The sequence below is a fragment of the Rhinopithecus roxellana genome, chromosome 6, assembly GCF_007565055.1.
Source record: "Rhinopithecus roxellana isolate Shanxi Qingling chromosome 6, ASM756505v1, whole genome shotgun sequence".
Taxonomy (NCBI): Eukaryota; Metazoa; Chordata; class Mammalia; order Primates; family Cercopithecidae; genus Rhinopithecus; species Rhinopithecus roxellana.
In genome coordinates this window covers 138,317,259-138,339,413 of record NC_044554.1, presented here as the reverse complement: position 1 = coordinate 138,339,413, position 22,155 = coordinate 138,317,259, and the positions used below count along the sequence as shown (strand labels likewise).

Sequence of the window (22,155 nt, the reverse complement as noted above, 5' to 3'; positions counted from 1 at the left end):
TCTGAGTAGTTGGGACTGCAGCTGCAAATTTTTTTTTTTTTTTTTTGTAGAGATGGGGTTTTACCATGTTGCCCAGACTGGTCTCTATATCCTGGGCTCAAGTGATCCACCTGCCTTGGCCTCCCAAAGTGCTGGGATTACAGGCATGAGCCACTGTGCCAGGCTGATAACACCGTTTTTATTTAATCTAATTAAATGTTCATTCAGTGGTGGCAGCAGCACATTAAAACTTGCTTTAAAAACACAATTTTAGTATTTCATCAAATTTGAAAATTTATATTCTACCACGTGTGGATAATGTGTTTAGGACATCTCATTTTAACAGAGCTCTACTGTGCTGAAAGAAGTGTGTGTAGTTTTATTAATAAATCATAGTGCCCAACACTTACTCTATTCAGAGGTAGTTAGTTATGACTACTTCACCACTCTGGCACAAGGAAACTTTGTATTCAGTTGGCACCATGCTTGAAAAAAACTCTCTTCTATAATTCAACTTACTCTGTTTCCTCCAGGGAGTAGGCTTAAAAAATAAATTCCTTCATAAACTTTAAAAAGTCTGAATAAATGTGATAGGTAAATACCTATTACTACAACAAAAAGTTTTCACTGTAATCTAAGTTATTTTATGTATAATACTTTAACAGAATTTAGTTTAAAAACCATTCATTGACTTGATTTAAGTATGCTAGACACTGAAAATTGTAAAGCAAACAGTTTCAGGGGCAACTATTTCACCATTTAAGATCCCAAGGCATTTAACAACTCAACACTAAATATCATATTTCTTTAGGGAAGTAATGTTAAAAAAGCCTTGTAAATATGAAATTATCCATTTATAAATAATTTGGAATGAAATCCACTTAAATTCTAGCAGAAAGCTGATGGACATGTTGCATATGAACATCCTCTAGCAGAAGTTTGTGAAACTATAATTAACTCTTAATATACAAACTATTAAAGAAAAACAAAATTATTCTGCACAATTGGAAAAGGAAGGAATAAGACTATATGTACAATGTGTTACTGGCAGTTAGTCTGGTCCACTAGTTACAAGAAATAAGAGCAAGCAAGTGATATTTATAGAAACAACTACACTTGGGGAGGGGAGTCCAATTATTGGTCTCGAAAACCAGAGGTTTCTAAAATTTCTTTAAACTATGTGGTGAGTTAATAAGTGCAGCCAGACATCATTTGTGGACAGAAAATAAGGGCAAAAATAAAACAATGCTCAATGTTGCCCTTGAGGAAAAGCAAGATTTCAGAGGCTGTGTTTAAAGGAGCACCCAAAACAGCCTATGTGATGTTGACTCAACATGAGCAAAGAATTCAGCATAGGCTTGCTACTCTTTTGTCCTTTTCAAAGTTATTATTCTAAATACATCTAAAATTTCATTAAAGGAGAACATGAGGCCAGACCTCCTCTTCCTGGCATCTATTGGCTTAGTCTTTCCTGTGTTTAGCTTTCCCTTAGATCTAGTTACCCAAATATAGAAATTCATTAAGATGTATCTTTAGCCCAGAGGTTCTCTAAGTATAGTTTAAAAATGATGATTTGTGAGATAACTCCAGGAACCTTTTTTTTATTTTAAAAGTTTAAAATATGACTTATCTTGTTTGAATAAACAAATGTTTCTTTATGTCTATTTTGCTGTCTCCTCAAAGCCAGCCCAACTCAAATCTTTCAGTGACATATGTATTGAAAGATACTGTGTGTGTTTTTCAAACTACCTCTGAATGAAGGATGCAAGATGAATGGAGTGGTGTGCAGGACCACTGAAGGCTTGGTGACCAGAAAGGAAGCAACTACATTTGAATTAGGGCAGATCAGTGGTGACAGAGGGAAGATAAATAAATATTTAGAACGTCTAAGCCTATAGGATTGATCAATAATGCCATTTGGCTGTGCAGTAGAGGGACAGGGAAAATGAAAATGACTTGGACAATTCTAGCTTGATTGCTGGTAGTGATGCCACTCACCAGAACCAGATGAACAGTTTTGGGAGGGATCTTTGCATAGTACCAGTGAGCACAGGTGAAATTATATTCTCTTACTAGTCAAAGTGTTTGCTAAACCAAAAAAAAAAAAAAAAATGCTTATAGTCATACTTTAACAAAAAGCATTTCTGCTAGCCACCGAAGTTGGTGACTCAACTGCTCAATCATCATCAAGAAGTACTGCTTCTTCATGCGTGTTGTTATAGATATAGTTACGCAGGCATGAGTGGAGCAGGAGACGGCCCTCCCCGAACCACTAGGAATATCAGTTGATGGTTCAGCAATGATTACATTGCCTCTCTAAAAGTGATAAATTGGCAGCTGGCAACAGAAAGAGGGCATTTCCTGATGGTCCACACCTGTTGCACTAAAGTGAATGCAGACGTCAGGGAGGCCATTTCCTGATGGTCCACACCTATTGCACTTAATTGAACACAGACGTCAGGAAGAAGCAACTTCTTGGGGATGTGCATGAAGAGACAACATGGTGGAGTATGACCTTCTGGGGACACACCACTGGAAAAAGGAAAAAAGCCTCAGGTGGGCACGTGTACAACTTCCTAGACACACTGCATGTGCCCACCTCCCAAGGGTAAGGAGGGCACTGCACATGCAGGCAGCCCACCCTAAGGGAAGAATCATGGGAAAAGAATCTATAAAGTCCTAGGATCAAAGTAAACACCGCACTTGACCTTGGTGCCTGCTTGGGTCTTCTCCAAGCATACGTTCCTTTCCTTTCCTTCCTGTTCTAAGGCCTTTAAAAATAAACTTCCACTCCTGCTCTGAAACTTGTCTTGGTCTCTTTCTTTGCCTTATGTCCCTCAGTCGAATTCTTTCTTCTAAGGAGGTAAGAATTGAGGTTGCTGCAGACCTATATGGGTTTGTCACTGGTAATTCGGATACCTTCCACTGGTAACAATACGACCCTGAATTGTCCAGCACCTTTAGACATTTTCTTGAAGTGATTTTCAACATTCAATGTACATTATATTATGGTATCCTGGAGGGAAGGAGTCTTAAGAAGTCCCAACACCAAATTCCAAAACTTTAAAATCAGAATCTTCAGGAGTCAAGTCACAGTTACCAGCCTTTAAAAAAACTTTTCCAAATGAATCTAATGTGAAACCATGGCTGAGTATTAAAGCACAAATTGTAATATCTTAAGAGTTGTCTTTCCTAGTGCCTGCTCCTCTTCCCTCAACCGTCACCCCTATCCAGCAAGAAGCAGCCAGATGACAATGGTGTCCTTCTTCTATTACCTATTAAAAGCCTGGAATGTTAGGGTTTTAGACCCCAGACCCCCACTTCCACCCCAGTGCAGCTGACCCTTACCGGGAATACTCTGCAGCTGCATTCCTTATCTAGGCACTATAGCAAGGTCACAGACTTGCTTACAGCCCTCCAGGCAGCATGGGGGAGGTCATGAGAAACATGCAGAAACCTAAGTTACATCCTCTTGTACATTCCTATATTGTAACCTGGTCACGAGATATGTGGTAATGTTAACTGACAAACAACCCCAGGGTCTCTCTCCCCCATATAAATCCCTCATTCTGTAAGCTCAGTGCTGCTTCCTCTGACTGGTGGAGCAGCTCCGCAGGATAATAAGCTTACTCGCCTGACCCTGGGTCTCTCTCTCATCCTTTCTCTTGGCTAATCTTACGTTTTGGTGCCAAAACCCAGGGAGGGGATAGGTTCTGGCCGGGCGTCCTTAGAGGACTCCCTCTCTCTCTCGCCCTCTCTCTCTCCTATCATCCCTTACCCAGCCAACCTCCCCTTTCTGAACCCGCTGAAGACCCAAAGGATCTCTCAGACTCCCCCATTGTTGGTGACTTCATCCACCATCAGATCCTCTGCTTGGGGTGAGTAAGAGAGACTTTTGCCTATTACCCGGAACCCTTGACTGCCTCTTCACTCCCAAAAGACCCAGCACTGGGCCAAGGGCTTCCTCTGGCCTCCAGGCCTCTGGTTCCTCCGTTTCAGGGACGCCTGACTCAGCGGCTACCTCCTCTATTCCGGACAAGGCCCACGAGACAGGGGCCGCCCTCTCTCATCCTTGTCATCAGTGGTCTCTTCTTTCTCTACCCCCACCTCCTCCATTCACTATGGGAGTCTCTCTGTCTACCCCTCCCAAGACCACCCCCCTTGGGTGTCTCCTCTGCAATCGCAAGGCTCTCAGCCTCCGTTCTGAGATCTGTTCTAAGAGGCTTATCTTTTACTGCAATACCGCATGGCCTCAATACCAATTGGACAATGGCTCCCAATGGCCCGAAAACGGCACTTTCGATTTCAATATACTTAAAGACTTAGACAACTTTTGCCGTCGCAATGAGAAATGGTCTGAGATTCCTTATGTTCAGGCTTTCTTCATTCTCCGTAACCACCCTTCTCTCTGTCAGTCCTGCTCTACTTTCCAACTCCTACTCGTCAGCTCAAATCCTGACTCATCTCCTGCCACCCTACCCACAGCCCCAGCCGATGACTCTTCTTCCTTTAACCCCATGGATTTTCTCCCTCCCCGACAGCATCATGATCCTCCACTGCATGTCCCTGCTCCAGCTCTACCCCTCTCCCCTGCTCTCTCCAACCAGCCCGCTTCTGACTCTGAGTCTTCTCTGCCTCTGCCCCTCACCCGCTCTCAGGCCCAACGTGCTCAGCAACCAGCTCCCTTGCTTCCTCTCTGGGAAGTAGCAGGAGCCGAGGGGATCGTCCATGTCCACGTCCCTTTCTCCTTCTATGATCTCATACAGATTGAAGAACGTCTTGGGTCCTTCTCCTCCGATCCCGATATTTATATCAAAGAATTTAAATATCTTACTCAATCTTATGAACTCACTTGGCATGCTTTCTACTTTATCCTTTCTTCTACCCTCCTTCCAGAAGAGAAGGAAAGAGTGTGGCTCGCAGCACAGGCATATGCCGATGATCTTCATCGGCAGGATCCTACTAAGCCTGTAGGAGCTGCTGCTGTTCCCCCGGGAAGAGCCTTCCTGGGAATACCAGCCCACAGACCCTGGCCGAGCGTACTGTAGCCATATGATTACTTGCCTCATTGCAGGCCTTAACAAAGCTGCCCATAGGCTGTAAATTTTGAAAAACTTAAAGTAATTTCCCAAAAGGCAGATGAAAATCCTGCCCAATCCCTTTCCCGCCTTACAGAGGCTCTCCAAAAATATACCCACATCGAACCCACCTCCTGAGAAGGAACGATTGTTCTTAAAGCTCATTTTACTTTCCAATCTGCCTCCAACATCTGCCACAAACTTAAAAAGGCTGAAGATGGTCCTCAAACCCCACAACAAGACCTCTTTAACCTGGCTTTCAAAGTCTTTAATAACAGGGATGAGCAAAATAAATTAGATAAAGCCCAAAGAGATCGTACTAAATACCAGCTTCTAGCAGTGGCTATCCGTCAGCCTAGCCATAGTACCCAAGGGCACAAAAGACCCGATAGCAGCAACCCTCCTGGGCCTTGTTTTAAGTGTGGCAAAGAAGGCCACTGGACACGGGGATGTCCCAACCAATGAGTGCTGAAGAGCCCTTGCCCAGTCTGCCAGCAGACGGGCCACTGGAAGTGTGACTGTCCTCTCAACAGATGGATAGACAAGCCTGCTCCTCAGAGCCACCAATCCTTCAACAAGACAAAAAGTGAAGAATTGCTTGCACTCCCACAGCTCCTTGGCCTACCCGCTGAAGACCGACAAGGCCCAGGGTCCCTGGCCCCTGGCCCCCAGCTCTCACTGCCATCACTGCATCGGAGCCCAGGGTAACTCTACTAGTATCAGGTAAGCCGATCTCTTTTATCAATGATAGTGGGATCACCTACTCAGCTTTGCCTGAGTTCTCAGGACCCACTCATCCCTCTCAAGTCTCAGTTGTGGGTGTTGACGGACTCATCTCACGTCCACTTGCCACCACACCTCTTACTTGTTTCCTGTTTGATGCTGTTTTCTCACACTCTTTCCTTGTCATGCCTCATCGCCCCACCCCCATTCTAGACTGAGACCTTTCAGCAAAAGTTTTTCTTGCCCCCCTCAACTAGAGGCCCCTTCTGCTCCTCTCCGCTAGTCCGGCCCCTGACCCCTCTCCCCAGTACCCACTTCCTGCTTCTCTCATTAACCCTTCCATGGCAGCTCACCATGACCCCATCAAAATCCAGTTAAAAGACCTCTCCAAATTTCCCAACGTTCCTCAATACCCCATCTCTCTAACCCACCAAAAGGGCCTACAGTCCATCATAAACAAGCTCTGCTCATGTAGTCTTCTTAGACCAACACATTCTCCATATAACATGCCTTCCTCCCTGTTAAAAAGTCTGATGGCTCATACCAACTTGTTCATGACCTCTGAGCCATCATTCAGGCTGTCCTCCCTATTCATCCTGTAGTCCCTAACTCCTGTACACTTCTCTCTCTCATCCCGGCCAACACCACCCACTACACCAAAACTGACCTGAAGGATGCCTTCTTTACCATTTCCCTACACCCTATTTGCTTTCACCTGGACTGACCCTGACACCCTCCAGTCACTACAACTCACATGGTCTGTCCTCCCTCAGGGCTTTAGGGATAGCCCTCACTTCTTCGGACAAGCTTTAGCCAGAGAACTCACTTCCTTAAACCTGTCTCCCAGTCGTCTTCTTCAATACATGGATGACTTTCTTCTTTGCAGCCCCTCTCTAAAAGACTCTCAAACTCACACGGTCGCTGCTCTCTTAAACTTTCTTGCTATCAAAGGGTATAGGATCTCCCCCTCCAAGGCCCAAGTCTCCACCTCCATGGTGACCTACTTAGGAATTCAACTTTCCCCTGGGACCCAGGCTATGACTCCAGCCGGGGCAGCATTAAAAGAAAATCTACCCCCACCCTCCTACAAAAGTGAAATCCCTTCCTTCCTAGGGCTAGCAGGCTTCTTTAGAATATGGATTTGCAATTTTGCCCTCCGAGCTCATCCCCTCTGTGAAGCAGCCAAAGGCTCTCTCAATGAACCCCTAAACCCCTCACATAACATACTCCCCAGCTTCCACAAACTCCAAACTGCTTTTGTCACTGCGTCAGCTCCATCCTTACCTGATATCTCCCAACCTTTCACTCTCCATAACTGCTGAAAGCTGAGGAATAGCCCTTGATGTCTTAGGACAACAGAAAGGAAATCCTCCTTCCTTTGCCCCTGTAGCTTACCTCTCTAAACAACTAGATAACAGAGTCAAAGGGTGACCAACCTGCCTTAAAGCACTAGAAGCGGTGGCCAGCTTAGCTCTAGAAAGCAGGAAACTAACTTTCAGCCAGAATACCACCAGCTGCAGTTCTCATAATCTACAAGATCTCCTCTCCTCCCGAGCATTAAGCTCCCTTCCTCTTTCCAGGATTCAATTACTCCATGCGCTCTTTATTAAAAATCTCAAATTCAGTCTTGCCAGAAGTGCTCCCCTCAACCCAGCATCCTTACTCCCTGTATCCTCTTCCCCTCCTACTCATTCTTGCACCGATATCCTGGACCATGTACAGCCACATTTCCCAAACATTTCCTCCGAGTCTCTCACTAACCCCGATGACTAACTATCCATAGATGGCTCCTCTTCTGGGCCCACTGGGTCCCTCCAAATTGCTGGATATGCAGTTGCTTCCCTTGACCAAGTAATTGAAGCCAAGCCCCTACCCTCAGGATCCTCCTCCCAAAAAGCAGAACTCATAGCTCTCACCAGGGTCCTAACCCTTTCCAGAGGCAAACGAGTCAACATTTATACAGACTCCAAATATACCTATCACATTCCTCATTCCCACGCTGTTATCTGGCAAGAGAGAGGATTCCTTACCACCAAAGGAACCCCTATCACTGATGGCCCCCTTATGTACCAACTCCTTCAGGTCGCACACCTCCCAGCTAAAGCAGGAGTTACACACTGTCGAGGACATCAAACAGGATGAGATGAAATCTCAAGAGGGACCAGAAAGAATGATGAGGTAGCTAAAGAAGCTTCCCTTTCTTCTGCCTTTGCCCCTCTCCTCCTCGTTACCCCAGCAACCCAACCCAACAACTCTCCCACCAAAAAAGCTTTGCTACTACAGCAAGAAGCCTCCTTTCAAGGGGACTGGATAGTCAAAAATCAAAAGCTCGTCCTCCACCAAGAGCAAACCAGAGAAATTTTGACATCTCCTCACCAATCCTTCCATATATCAGTGTGCGCCCCCATACCTACTCGTTCGCCCTATTTCTCCTCCCCCCATCTATTCACCTCACTAAGAAACATAACCTCAAACTGTTGTATATGCTCTATTACTTCCTCCCAAGGCCCTCCACTCTCCCTCCATCCCTATACATCAGCTCAGAGGAACACTCCCAGGGGAGGACTGGCAAATAGACTTCACCCACATGCATCCTGTCAAGAGGACAAAATTTAGTCTTACTCTTATAGACACCTTCTCTTGGTGGGTAGAAGCATTTCCTACCTCTTCAGAAAAGGTCACAGAAGTCTCCCAAATTCTTGTAATAGAAATCATCCTTAGATTTGGTCTCCCTCACTCCATACAATCAGACAGTGTCCCCTAGCTTCATCTCCCAAATCACTCAACAGTTTTCTCAGTCCCTTGGCGTCTAGTGGTGTCTCCATATCCCATACTGGCCCCAGTCATCCGGAAAAGTCAAAAGGGCAAATGGGATCCTTAAGGCTCAGTTAACCAAACTCACTCTTGAAGTCCAAAAACCATGGACCTCCCTTTTGCTCATAGCACTAGCCAGCATTAGAGCCAGTCCAAAAGCACCCTGGTTCCTCAGTCCATTTGAGTTAATGTACAGACTCCCTTTCCTCTTACAAAACAGGCCCCCTTCTAACTCTCAGCTAGGAGAATACCTCCCAACACTCTCCCTCATCTGCCATCTCCTCCACTAACAAGCCGACCAGGCCTTCCCAAAACCCCACGATGGGGTCTCCAATCCCAAATAGACTTGCTCTCCAATTCCAATTAGACTCTTTAAGCAGCAGTGACACTTCAAAACCGTCAAGGTTTAGATCTCCTCACTGCCAAGAAAGGCAGACTGTGCATCTTTTTAGGAGAAGAGTGCTGTTTCTATACTAACCAGTCAGGACTAGTACAAGATGCTGCTCGACGAATAAGTGAAAAAGCTTCTAGCCAGGCACAGTGGCTCACGCCTGTAATCCCAGATCTTTGGGAGGCTAAGGTGGGCGGATCACGAAGTCAGGAGATCGAGACCATCTTGGCTAACACAGTGAAACCCCATGGTGAAACTCTCTACTAAAAATACAAAACATTAGCCAGGCGTGGTGGTGGGCGCCTGTAGTCCCAGCTATTCAGGAAGCCGAGGCAGGAGAATGGCATGTAGCATGAACCCAGGAGGTGGAGCTTGCAGTGAGCAGAGATCGCGCCACTGCACTCTAGCCTGGGCGACAGAGCAAGACTCCGTCTAAAAAAAAAAAGAAAAAAAAAATCTTCTGAAATCAGGCAGTGCCTTTCAGATTCCTAGCCCCAGTGATTTTGTAACTCCTGAGCACCCTGGCTACTGGCCTTCCTAGGCCCTGCCATTACCCTCTTCCCCCATTTAGCACTTGGCCCATGTCTCTTACATCTCCTTATCCAGTTTTTACAGGACCTTGTTAGAACCTTCACCAATGGAACAGTACAAGATATGATGCTACTCCAAAAACACCAACAGCTCCAGGAACGGCAGTCCCTATTATCCAGCCTCTCCCCACAACCATCGCCGCTATCCAGCAAGAAGCAGCCAGATGACAATGGCACCCCTCTTCTATTACCTATTAAAAGGCTGGAATGTTAGGGACAAGCTGCCCCAGACCTCCCCCGCCCCAACCCAATGCAGTTGACCCTTACACTGAATACTCTGCAGCTGCATTCCTGGACCCTTATCCAGGCACTACAGCAAGGTCACCAGACTTGCTTACAGCCCTATGGGAGGCATGGGGGAGGTCACGAGAAACATGGAGAAACCTAAGTTACATCCTCTTGTAAATTCCTATATTGTAAGCTCGTCATGATATGATATGTGGTAAGGTTAACCGACAAACAACCCCAGGGTCTCTCTCCCCCATATAAAACCCTCACTTTGTAAGCTCAGGCTGCCTCCTCTGACTGTGGTGAAGCAGCCTGGCAGGTTAATAAATTTACTCGCTTGACCTTGGGTCTCTCTCTCTCTTGTCCTTTCTCTCCGCTAACTTTACAGTGCCCTCATCCATTCTCCAATTATAATGTGTTTACACCTTTCCTCCAGGATGTCTCACATTTTACCTTGTCATCCTCTTACTTGTAGTATGTGTCTATGCCTCCCAGCATTTGACAGTACCTGAAGGTCAAAGCGTATCTGCTGTTTACCCTTACAATTCTATTCACTCAGCACATACTAGGCGCAGAATAAATGCCATTCATCCCTACTTTTACTTCAGGGTACATTTTAGAGATTTAAGATTTGTTGTATCTTTCCCATTATCCATTCTTGTTGCCTCGAGGCTTTCCTCTTATAAATCTAGTGGTATGCATTGCTTTGGGGGTAAGGATAAATTTATCATCTAGAACAGAGGAGATGTGGTTCAGTCTTTAGTTTTAAAGTAAGCATTTCTAAGTAATAGCAGAGACAAAAGTCTGAAAGCCAACATAGTTTTAATTTAAAAGAAACTTGATTTTGCTACAGGTTTTTGGCCAGGAGTAAGTGAGGATGCTGTTTCGAAAGCTGGTCCTGCATCTTAAGCAGCACAGTGTTGGTCTTAGGGGCTAGAGTGTATTTTGCAGGAACCATAGAGTAGGCAAGAATGTGAGGTGGTGCAAGACTACTTTGTCTGGTTCAAAAAGTAAAAAAGAAGACTGAAAAAAGTAGGACATCTAACCCAAAGCAATGAATCTTTGAGAAGAGCCCAGCACACTTCCTTTCCAATTGATTTGTCCTACACCCATCCACGAGCCTGAGCATTAGAGCAAAAATGACTGAGGGTAGCATGTAAGCCATTGGGACAAGGGGCACTGGTACGATGAGGATACAGTGTCCCACAACTCCAGGGTAGTCTGAGAAAAACAAAGCAGAGTTCCTGAGAAGAGTGCAGTGGTGGCTGACAGAACCAGAAAGGGTGTTGTAGTGATATGTGGCCATGACATCAGAAGGCTAAAATGAGCCTATAGATATTCCCTAGCAAATGTTTTGAGAACAGAGGCCAAAGCCCAAAGCTCAAGAATTAATGGAATTAATGGAATGACTACAGCTCAATGAAGGTTATTGACTACAGCTCAATGAAGGTTATAGATTAGTGCGGACTGATGACTACAAACCAGACTCACACTTTCATCCTCATCCTCACTCCTGACTCCCAGGCCATAATATTACATATATGTCCCCTACTCCTGAGGGATGGAAAAGAGGATGGGTAGGATAAGTTCAAACTGCTTTAATGGCTAACAAAATTCACCTTTATTCCCTTTTATTTTTAGCTGACATGTAAAAATTGTACATCTTTATTGGTTACGGAGTGATATTTTGATACAAGTATAAAGTGTGTAATGATCAAATCAGAGTAATTAGCATATCAATCACCTCAAACATTTATCACTTATTTGTATTGGGAACACTCAAAATCCTTTTCTAGCTTTGAAACAATATACAATAAATGATTTTTAACTGTATTCACCACATAGTACTATAGAACAGTAGAACAGAACTCATTCCTCCTATATTGCTAAAATTTTGTATCTGTTAATTAACCTCTCCCTATCCTCCTGTCCCTCTACCCTTCCCAGTCTCTCATAACCACAATTCTACTCTCTAGACCTATGAGCTTATTTTTAAGTCCCCTGCATTTGAGTGAGAACATGACATATTTATCTTTCTGTGCCTGACTTACTTTGCTTAACATAATATCCTACAGGTTCATCCATGTTGGTGCAAATGGAAGGATTTCATTCTTTATTTTATGGCTGATTATTGTTGCAATGTGTGTACCACATTTTCCTTATCTCTTCATCTATTTATGGATATTTATGTTGATTCCATATGTTAGCGATTGTGAATAGTGATGCAATAAGCATAGGGGCATGTGTATCCCTTTGATATACTAATGTCCCCTCCTTTAGATAAATAGCCAGTAGTGGGATTGCTGGATCATATGGTAGTTCTATTGTTATTTTTTTGAGAAACTTCCATAATATTTTTCATAATGGCAGTAGTAATTTATATTACCACAAACAGTGTATAAGACTTCCCGTTTCTCTGCATCCTCAGGAGCATTTTTTTCTGTGTGTGTTTTTGATGACAGCCATTCTAACTGGGATGAGATGATTTCCTGATAATTAGTGATGTTGAGCATTTTTTCATTTACTTATTGGCCATTCAAAATTCATTTCAATAAATTGAAATTGTTTTTAAACCTTCTGGGGAAATAGGAGCTTAAGAATAGGGTACAGTTGAGCTATTAATGAATAAAAAACACTCTAGACACGTGACTGCATGAGCCATATACTTTATGCTGGATAGATATACATTTGTTGAAACATTTGTTGAGTGGCTGTAAGTTCTAGGCTTTATATTTCAGAAACACAGTGAGTGAGGAAGGCTAATAAGTAAACAGACAAGCAATATACCAAAGGCTGAGAAGCAAGTCTCTGCATAATGACAGGAAAGTTAAGTCTAGACCTGACCCTAAAGGACTGGGACACTGGACAGGAGAAGCAGAAGAAAAGGTCAGGAAACAAACTATGAAGAAGGCAATATCTGAAGTGAATATCAAAGGATGAGAAAATATTGGATGCCTGCTGGAGAAAGGTGCCAAAGAAGAGGTGAGTATTCTAGGTAAAGGAATCAATCTGCAAAAGCAAAAGTCTGGTGACTTGAAGGAATGTGTCAGGCACGGGGTACTAAGACAGTATCAACAGCAATGAAGAGAACAGGAAAGATTCAAGAGATAATTAGAAGGTACAATAGGCTAGGATAGCAATTAAATGAATGTGGAGCCCTTAGGAGAAGCTGTCAGGATCACTCCTGGATTTTGGTTTTGAAAACCTGAGTGAGTGGTGGCTCCATTAATAAGATAAAGACAATTAGAGAAGAAACCATTTTCTAGACCTGTTGAGTTTGAGGTTCTTATGACACACATAACATGAAATATCTGAAATACTGACTTAGAGCTCAGACAAGAGGTCTGAGTTAGATTGAAAGTTTAGATTGACTCATGGGTAGTAGCTGAAGCTCTGGGTGGGGATGAGTTTGCTTAGGAAAAATGTATAAAAGAAGAGACAATAATTAAAATCCTTTAAAAAAGCACTTGAAGGGGTGGGCAGGCCATACAAAGAAGAATAAGAGTGGCCTGAAAGGGAGAAAAACTAAGAAGCCAGGGGAGGAGTGAGGCTGGAGAAGCTGGGAAAAGTCAACAGTGTGGGTTGCAACACAAGAATCAAGTGCATAATGTCATGGTGTTCACTGGATTTAGCAGGGGTCATCGATGCCCATAACAATAACAGTTTCCGAGGAACTGTGGGAGTGAAAGTCGGACTGTGGGTTAAAGACTGACTGGTAAATGAGGAAGTGGAGACCGTTTTTTCAAAGCAGCATGACTGAACAATGGGAGAGGGCGTGATCGATTATAAATAGTGAGGAGAACAGGGTAAAGCTGCATCACTGACCAAACAACAAGGAAACAGAACATGGGAACATCAGGATCAGTAACTCACCACAGGAATTCCTACTCCTGGGAAATCGAATTCTTCACTAGTGGCTGACTGTGACATACATTTTCAAGAGTTAACCTCAGACCCCAAATCTTAAGAATATGGGCTTTTTTTCCCACTCTCATTCACATTCTGCAGTTACCCATAGTATTTTACAATATTTTCAGATGTAATTTTACTAATTTCTAAAAATACTTCATATCTTCAAAAATAGTGGGAAAATCATGACTAATAAATCCACCACCCTTAAAATATATTGTTCAAAAGTGTTTTTCCAATGGCTCCATAAGTTGGTAAGATCTAGCCACGTTTCATATTATTTTCTAAAAATATGCTAAATATGAGACAATGGGTCTAAATCATTCTCCAAAATATTGATGATTTTCTTCCCTTTCAAACTGGCTAAACTGATAATTATACTATCTTATGCCTCAGGCTGAGGAGGTTATATTGTAATGTCTGGGAATATTTACTATAATTTAGAATTCAATAAAAGGACAAATGTTTCTAAGAGATATGGAATAACATATTAATAATAGTAACTGTTGATCAAAAAAGCTGATTTCTCCGATATGTGATCAAGGTATGGGATTTAGGTTATATCCATAAACTTAGTTTTGGCCAGGTGGCCTTAGCTGGGTGATAACTGGATGTTTAAATTAAGTTTTTCATACCTGGGTCATAATACAAACTTGAAGAAACTGCGCTGGCATCCTTTTAGGCTCTCTGACACAGAAGGTTGTCTTTAAATAACTAGCGCAATGACTAGTATTAAAATATTATGGTACAGAAAAGTTTAGTTACGTGTATTTCTTTGTTTACTGACACACCCCAAAATAAAGCTGCCAAGGTAGTTCAAGATCTTATCACCATTCAGAAACTTCTGGCAACACACCAACTGGCTAAAGGTTAATAACACAAATACAGATCTTGGAAGTATTTATTGTAGATTATGTAGGAATCCGGTGCTTGATTCTCACCAGGGTATCCCTTTTGTGTATAGGAAAATTCCAGAATATAACAGATAACCAAGCACCAGTACCTCTGCAACAAATATTTTTCATTCCATATATCTCTTTTACAAGGCATGGGAGAAGAGAACTTGAAAGTTATTAAAGATAATTAACTATATAAAATAACTTACTATTAAATAGACGAATGCCCTGGAACCTTATAATAGAGACTCTGTCCTTATTACATGAACCAGGTTGACTATGAGACGAGAGTATACGGCATAAGAACTACAACCTGTCTACCACCACACCCAACTACTTGGCCCATAGTGGAAACTCTGTATTTGTTCCGCAAAATAATAAATGATTTAGTGAATACTACTGCTTTCAGTGGAATCTCAGCAGATTAGGCATTATCAGGTTTGAATTCAGCAGATTCTGAAACTATCCTAAGACATTCTATTACCAGGCCATACTATCTAATATACTACCAAGTTAGCTTAGTGCCATGAAAAGAATGTAAAGTAGGAATAGAAAAACCAGGCCCCATCCTGGGTCACCATGCAACTGGCATGAATGTGGAGTGACTTGCACATACCTTCTAAGGCCTAAGGCTTTCGTTTCCCCTTTTGAAACTGGGATGATAACTGCCATTTCCCAGATGTGACTGTGCATCAGATGAGACTGAATCATAGTCAGCTAAGGATAAAAGTGGTATCAGAAATCAGACTCAAGATGTAAAAACAAATGAGGAAGTTAAGGCTCAGAGACAGTGAGTTGCCCAAGATCATAGCAGATAGTTAGTAAGCTCAACTGGAAGCTGTTCATGATAATTGAATAGATTATTATACTTACATAGCAATTACATTATACACAACAAGTTTTTTTTTTTTTTTTTTTTTTAGAAAAGAAATACAGGTAATGGCAGTAATTAATTACATTATCACTGGGAAGCATCCTTCTTGTTTAGGGACCCTCACAATCACCTAATCAAATATCTACTTTTACAGATGAGAACCTCAGAGTACAGCAACTGGAATGAGAACTGAGGTCTCCTTTTTCTAATAAAAATGCCATTTTATTTTCAAAAGCACTTATATATTATAAAGGGTTTTAGAGTATAAACGGTGGAGATGAAAGTTGAGATCGAAAATTATTGTGCATAGAGTTTGAGAGACTGAATGGTGCAACTACTTTTGGACCTGTGTGGCTGTAGACATTTATTTGCACGAGTTATTTATTTCTTTATTTATAGTGTAAGGGGTGGCAGCCGGAGGGGAGAATGAAAGGGTGGAATAGTACATATATTCTGCCTAGATCTGAGAGTCAGGACTTAAATCTGTTAGGAGAATGAATTAGCTATTGAAGTTGAAAAGGACTTTCCCATGAAATTTATTGTGAGATTCAGTGCGAAAGTACTGCCATTTAGGGTGTAGATGTCTACGTGTAATATTAAGAATTGTACTTTAGGCATTTATATTATTGTGATCTCAACTTTGCACACAAGCTGGTATGATCCAAGACACTTGGATTATGTATAACTAGTAATAAAACTACAGATGCACGCTCACTTAAAGAAATTGATGCAGTTTGTATCTTGGGGTCATTTTCCAAACAATGTATAACCTTAGTACATTTAATCTCTGTACTGTTGTTAAATTAATATTGCTTAAACAGAACTTTGTAACTCTATTTTCAGAATCCTTTGTGTCTCTCCTCTGTGCCGATGGAATAAGCTCTTTTGGCTTCTGTCTACTGCTTTATCCCGAAATACTGCCCAAGTAGATGCAATAAAAAAAAAGCTTAGTGGGGCATCAGATATGCTGAGAGTGTAATCCTGGCTTCATCATTTACTGACTTTGCAACCTTGAGCAAATTCCACATACAAGCCTCATGTTAACTGAAGCAATGCAGGTCAGCTCCTGACTCTGTTATAACGTTTGGCCCAGAAACGTTAGGAATGATAATTAGAATGTTGAGATGTATGGTGTGATGAAAATTATGATAATGAAAAGCAGGAAGAGGAGATCCTTGTAAGTTCTGTGCTTTCTTGCTTTCATTGCTTTTGCACATGGTTTTTCAGCAGAGGGAAATACTCTTTATTTCTATTACAAAACTTAACAAAGTTTTAAAGACAAAACTTATATCCTACCTTTTAGAGTCTAGCAAAGGGTCTTGCAATAATGCTTCTTTGTCATGACAATAATGATTAATAAATATACCTGATATTAGAGGAGCATCTTCCAGGAAGAAAACATAAGTCAGATATAATATACCATTGCCCATGCTGTTAAGATGATACTTGATATTTGTACTTCTGCTAACTGAAAAGTGTGAAATGGTATGGTGTGTGTGTATATGTACATCAAAATACATCTTTACAATTCTTTAGGTGGCTGTTTAGATTCATCTTATTTCCATATTATATTCTAGAACCTTTTGTTGCTGGGGGAACCAGTTTCCCCCTCAAGCTATGTTTTCCCATGCACAATTAGAGACAAAAATAATTAGAGGAAGCTCTGTTCAGAGAGAAGGGGAAATGTATTAAAAATTAGTCAATATCTGTTCTATGGTAGGAAGAACTAAATCACTATTTTAAACCTATCAAAGAAAAAACTTTGAAGTCTCACTTCATGCGTCATTTAAATACTTGGCAGTTACTTGGCCGGGCGCGGTGGCTCAAGCCTGTAATCCCAGCACTTTGGGAGGCCGAGACGGGCGGATCACGAGGTCAGGAGATCGAGACCATTCTGGCTAACACGGTGAAACCCCGTCTCTACTAAAAAAAAAATACAAAAAACAAACAAACAAAAAAAACTAGCCGGGCGAGGTGGCGGGCGCCTGTAATCCCAGCTACTCCGGAGGCTGAGGCAGGAGAATGGCGTGAACCCGGCAGGCAGAGATTGCAGTGAGCCGAGATCGCGCCACTGCACTCCAGCCTGGGCGACAGAGCGAGACTCCGTCTCAAAAAAAAAAAAAAAAAAAAAAAAAAATACTTGGCAGTTACTCATCTCACATAAACATGGCCCCTTTCCAGTGTGTAGAAAAAGTGATTCTGGCCGGGCGCGGTGGCTGAAGCCTGTAATCCCAGCACTTTGGGAGGCCGAGATGGGCGAATCACGAGGTCAGGAGTTCGAGACCATCCTGGCTAACATGGTGAAACCCCGTCTCTACTAAAAAATACAAAAAGCTAGCCGGGCGAGGTGGCTGGCGCCTGTAGTCCCAGCTACTTGGGAGGCTGAGGCAGGAGAATGGCGTGAACCCGGGAGGCGGAGCTTGCAGTGAGCTGAGATCCGACCACTGCACTCCAGGCCGGGCGACAGAGCGAGACTCTGTCTCAAAAAAAAAAAAAAAAAGAAAAAGTGATTCTTTTCAATGACATGTATATATGATTTGAACTGAAAGCAATTCACTTTTCTTTAGACATCAATGTGTGTATATGAAACTTACGGTGCCAAGGTCAATGATGAAGCAGTCACCCTTGTTGAAACTGTCCCAGCTAAGGGGAACTTCTGTGGCTCTCACCACTCTACGACCCTTCACATGTAGGAGCCTCTTGGCTGTCAGGTCGTTGGTAAGAACATGGTTTAATCCAGATGCTACGCCTCCAGCCTGATGAATGGAGGGAAGACACACAAAAAACAAAGAGAAAACTGATGAAGTGTCTACCTAGACAAGCAAAGCACAATAATACCGCTGGTGTTTGTGTCAAAACTGTACTGTCAGGCCAAGTTAAAATAGCCACCTATTCCATAAGACAAGAGAGAACCCCTTGGTAATCAACAGATTGTGTTTGTTTGGTCTCTATTCTTTCTGTTTCAACCACTCAATTGACAACTGCAAATACTTACTGAGAACCTTCAGTGTATAAAATGCTGCTGCAAAAACAAAAAGAAGAAGCCATAGCTCTTGCCCTTTGGACACTAATGATCCCCAAATCATTACTGAGCAAGAAGGCAAAGATTTCAGGGAAGAAGGTGACAGGTGGCTAGAGGAGGGTCAGAGATAACACGTACAGATGACATCAGCCAGAGAAGAAGGCACCCAAAAGTTCACACTGGTACAGGGTTGGGACAGAGATGGTTATTGAGTGCTGGCCAGGAATGGGCTGATCTTATGTATAGTCCTTGTTTTTACATTTAAAGTAATCAAATGTCTTCTATATTTTCTGGTAAACAGGTCTTACTATTAATAAATATGCTAGGCCTGAATGTTTTTACTGTAAGCTAGGAGAGATGCAATATCTTGACTGTACATCCCCAGCCAAAATAAAACAAAATAAAATGAAATACAATCACACTGAATTAAAAAAACGCTTAAGAAAAAATATTAATTGTATCAACTACATCTTCTTATATTATTTGCAATCATCTTTTACCATTTCATTTTTTCAAATTAAATGATATGAACCATATCCTTATTTCTACAATTAATTATAATTAATTATATGTGCATAACTGAGCTGCAGAATAAACAAAACTGTCATTGATAAAGACCTATATAATAATGGTAAGGAAAATTAGAGCTAATTTGTCATTAGCACATTCTTTTCGATTGACTTTAAATTTCCACCATTCTCCAAGAAAAATTGGTATAGATTAAATGTTAATTTCAGGACAATTAAAACCTCAAATTAAAAAAAATATATATATAATGATTTCCCAGTTCATAATTTTACAATGACTGCCACATTTCTTGGTTGAATAAACTAAGCATTATATAATTAAATAAATACAAGTTTTCATCTATGTACTACTGCTTTGAGATGGAATTTCACTCATGTCTCCCAGGCAGGAGTGCAATGGCATGACGTCGGCTCACTGCAACCTCTGCCTCCTGGGTTCAAGCAATTCTCCTGCCTCAGCTTCCCTAGTAGCTAGGATTACAGGCGCATGTCATCACGCCCAGTTAATTATTGTATTTTTAGTAGAGGGGATTTCACCATATTAGTCAGGCTGGTCTCAAACTTCTGACCTCAGGTGATTCATCTGCTTTGGCCTCTCAAAGTGTCGGAATTACAGGCGTGAACCACCACGCCCGACCACACTTACTTTATTATTTAATTTATTCCTTAATACAACAGCTGTATGAGGAAGCTGTTATAATATTCATTGTTTGGGGAAACTGAGCACAGAAAGCTCTGTATTTTCCCTAAAGCAAAAAAGTCATATGTGGCAGAAATGGGTCCATAACTAGGATGGTGTCACAGTACCTGCTTTTAGTAACTACAAGACTCAACTTATTTAAAATGTTGAGTTCACTGACATAAAGGAAGTTTCAGTATAATTTGTCATAAACTGTAGGAGCTCATATGAATCAAATACAACGAGAGGTAATAGTTTTGTATTTAGGGTAGTTCATAGCCTAGAAAAAAATAATGATTTCAAGAGACATAAGAGAACCTATAATGTATAAATGTTTTGTTCTGATCTCAATAGTATCACAAAATATTCAACCAAGACTCTGAACAGGTAAAGGTGTAAATAAACCTTGCCATCTTAGTAAGTGGCGTTGGTATTACAGTCAGAATTTGTCCGGAGCCATGAGGCCCGGAATTAGCCGACCTCTGTTGCTTGATCTCCGCAAAGCGGAGACAAGAGGGCACATTCCCGGGTTCTTTATTTACAAACCCTTCCCGCGCATGCCCAAAGCTTTTCCCGCGCGCGCCTAAGTTTCTCCCGCGCGCGCCAAAACTGTTCCCGCGCGCGCCAACCTTTCCCGCGCGCGCCAACCTTTCCCGCGCGCGCGCAAACATTTTCCCGCCCAGGAAGATATGCAGCCCAGGGTGCAGGCGCGATCCCGCGCCCGGGAAAAGTACAAACCCACGGCGCATGCGCGATTGTAATTTGAGAAGACCCGGCCCCCTATCACCGCCCTGGCCCAACCTCTTCCCCTGCCAGCCTATATAAGGCATGACCCTACACTCAATAAACGAGACTTGATTAGGCTGTTTGTCTTGTCTCCATTTCTCGTGTTTTCTTGTCTCCTCCATTCCCACTCCCCGTTCCAGGGCCCGTTCGACTGTCCTGCAGGTCGGGACAAGAATTGTAGTAAAGCTCTAAGGTTTCAGGTCTTCACTAGGGTAGCATGCTGACAAGGCGGGGCAGTGGGATGTGCAGAACACTTGCTGGAGCGTGTTTGATTTCGGAAATCTGTGATGTTTGTCTGGGGAGGGTATTCCTCACACTTGAACTGAACACATGTGGAGGGGTGGGTTGCAGGAATGGTGAAGGGAGGGCCAGTCTGGAAAGATAACTGGGAGAATGACCAAAAAAGAACAAAACAAACAAACAAAAAAAAAAAGAAAAAAAAAAAACCTGTCCTATACTGAAAGCCGCCTTAAAGGGATAGAACCATTTAACTATTTGTTCTTGTTTATTTTCAGAAGTAAAGTCAATTGATCAGTGTTTCAGACCAATGTGGGTAAATTGTGTATGTGCGTGTGTGTAGTTTACCTGCAGAATTCTCAGCTCAAAAGTTTATCTGCATCCCTTCTAAGATCAAACCACACTATTTTGGAAATACATGTATAGTTCTTTACAGCAACTAAAATTATAATTATTATAAATACTGTATTAATATATTCCAGAACAACTGAGATTTTGAAGGCTTAGGTTACTTGCAGAAACTTCAGAGATTCTCTAGAATAGCAAAAATGAAAACTTTTAAGACCCAAATTACCAAAATTTAAATGTTGAAATAGCTACAAAATACTAAAATGTTGTCTTGTGAAGACATAACTGAAAGCGCTTTTAAAAAATTAACCTATCAAATTAAATTGTCACAATATTTCACATATTGTACCACACATTTCACAAACATTTATTGAACACCTACTGTGTATTCAGCAGGTACTGGGGATATATCCATGAACAAAACAAATTAAAACAACAAAAAAAACACAAAAAACCATGCCCTCAATCAACTGTCATTCTATAAAGACAGGAGGTATGAATGGACAAGAGGAGAAAGGAATTCATAATGGAAAGTGAGGGAGCTGCTTACCTTGTATTTCAGACCGCCTTTGAAATAGCTAACAAAGTCAGTAGACTCATATCCTTGAAGTTCTCTATTCTGCACTGGCTTGCCACCCAAATAGTCATCCATCTGAACAGTGAAGATGGCAGCAGCTGTGCTTTCATCCTGGGAACACTCCTTTCCTAAAACAGTGAACAACAGCACCTCAAATATCAAGCAAGAAGAAGGATTAAGGCAGAATTTCTGATATGAAAGGAGTCAGAAATTTTCATTTCAATTATGTGTCAATACAACAGTCTTCTACAGAAAGATCTTTTAGCTAAAATAGTGTAATATATTATTTTGCTAAAAATTAACAAATTTTTTGCCTATTTTTTTTTTTTTTTTTTTTTCGAGAGATGGCGTTGCTCTGTTGGCAAGCCTGGAGTGCAATGGCGTAATCATAGCTCACTGTAATCCCAAACTCTGGGGCTTAAGCAATCCTCCTGCCTCAGTCTCACAAGCAGCTTGGACTATAGGTGCATGCCACCATGCTTTGCTAATTCTCAAAA

General features: G+C 42.0%; 1 protein-coding gene across 1 annotated transcript in view; it reads right to left on the bottom strand.

Annotated features, from left to right (window-relative positions):
* Window positions 1-22,155, bottom strand: part of SCIN (scinderin) — an 86,284-nt gene that overhangs the window by 56,736 nt on the left and 7,393 nt on the right. The window contains exons 2-3 of the mRNA XM_010381589.2: window positions 21,632-21,786; window positions 18,077-18,238 (exon numbers count right to left, since the gene is read on the bottom strand). Of these exons, the coding sequence (XP_010379891.1) occupies window positions 18,077-18,238; window positions 21,632-21,786 (317 nt within the window). The remainder of the gene's footprint in view (window positions 1-18,076; window positions 18,239-21,631; window positions 21,787-22,155) is intronic.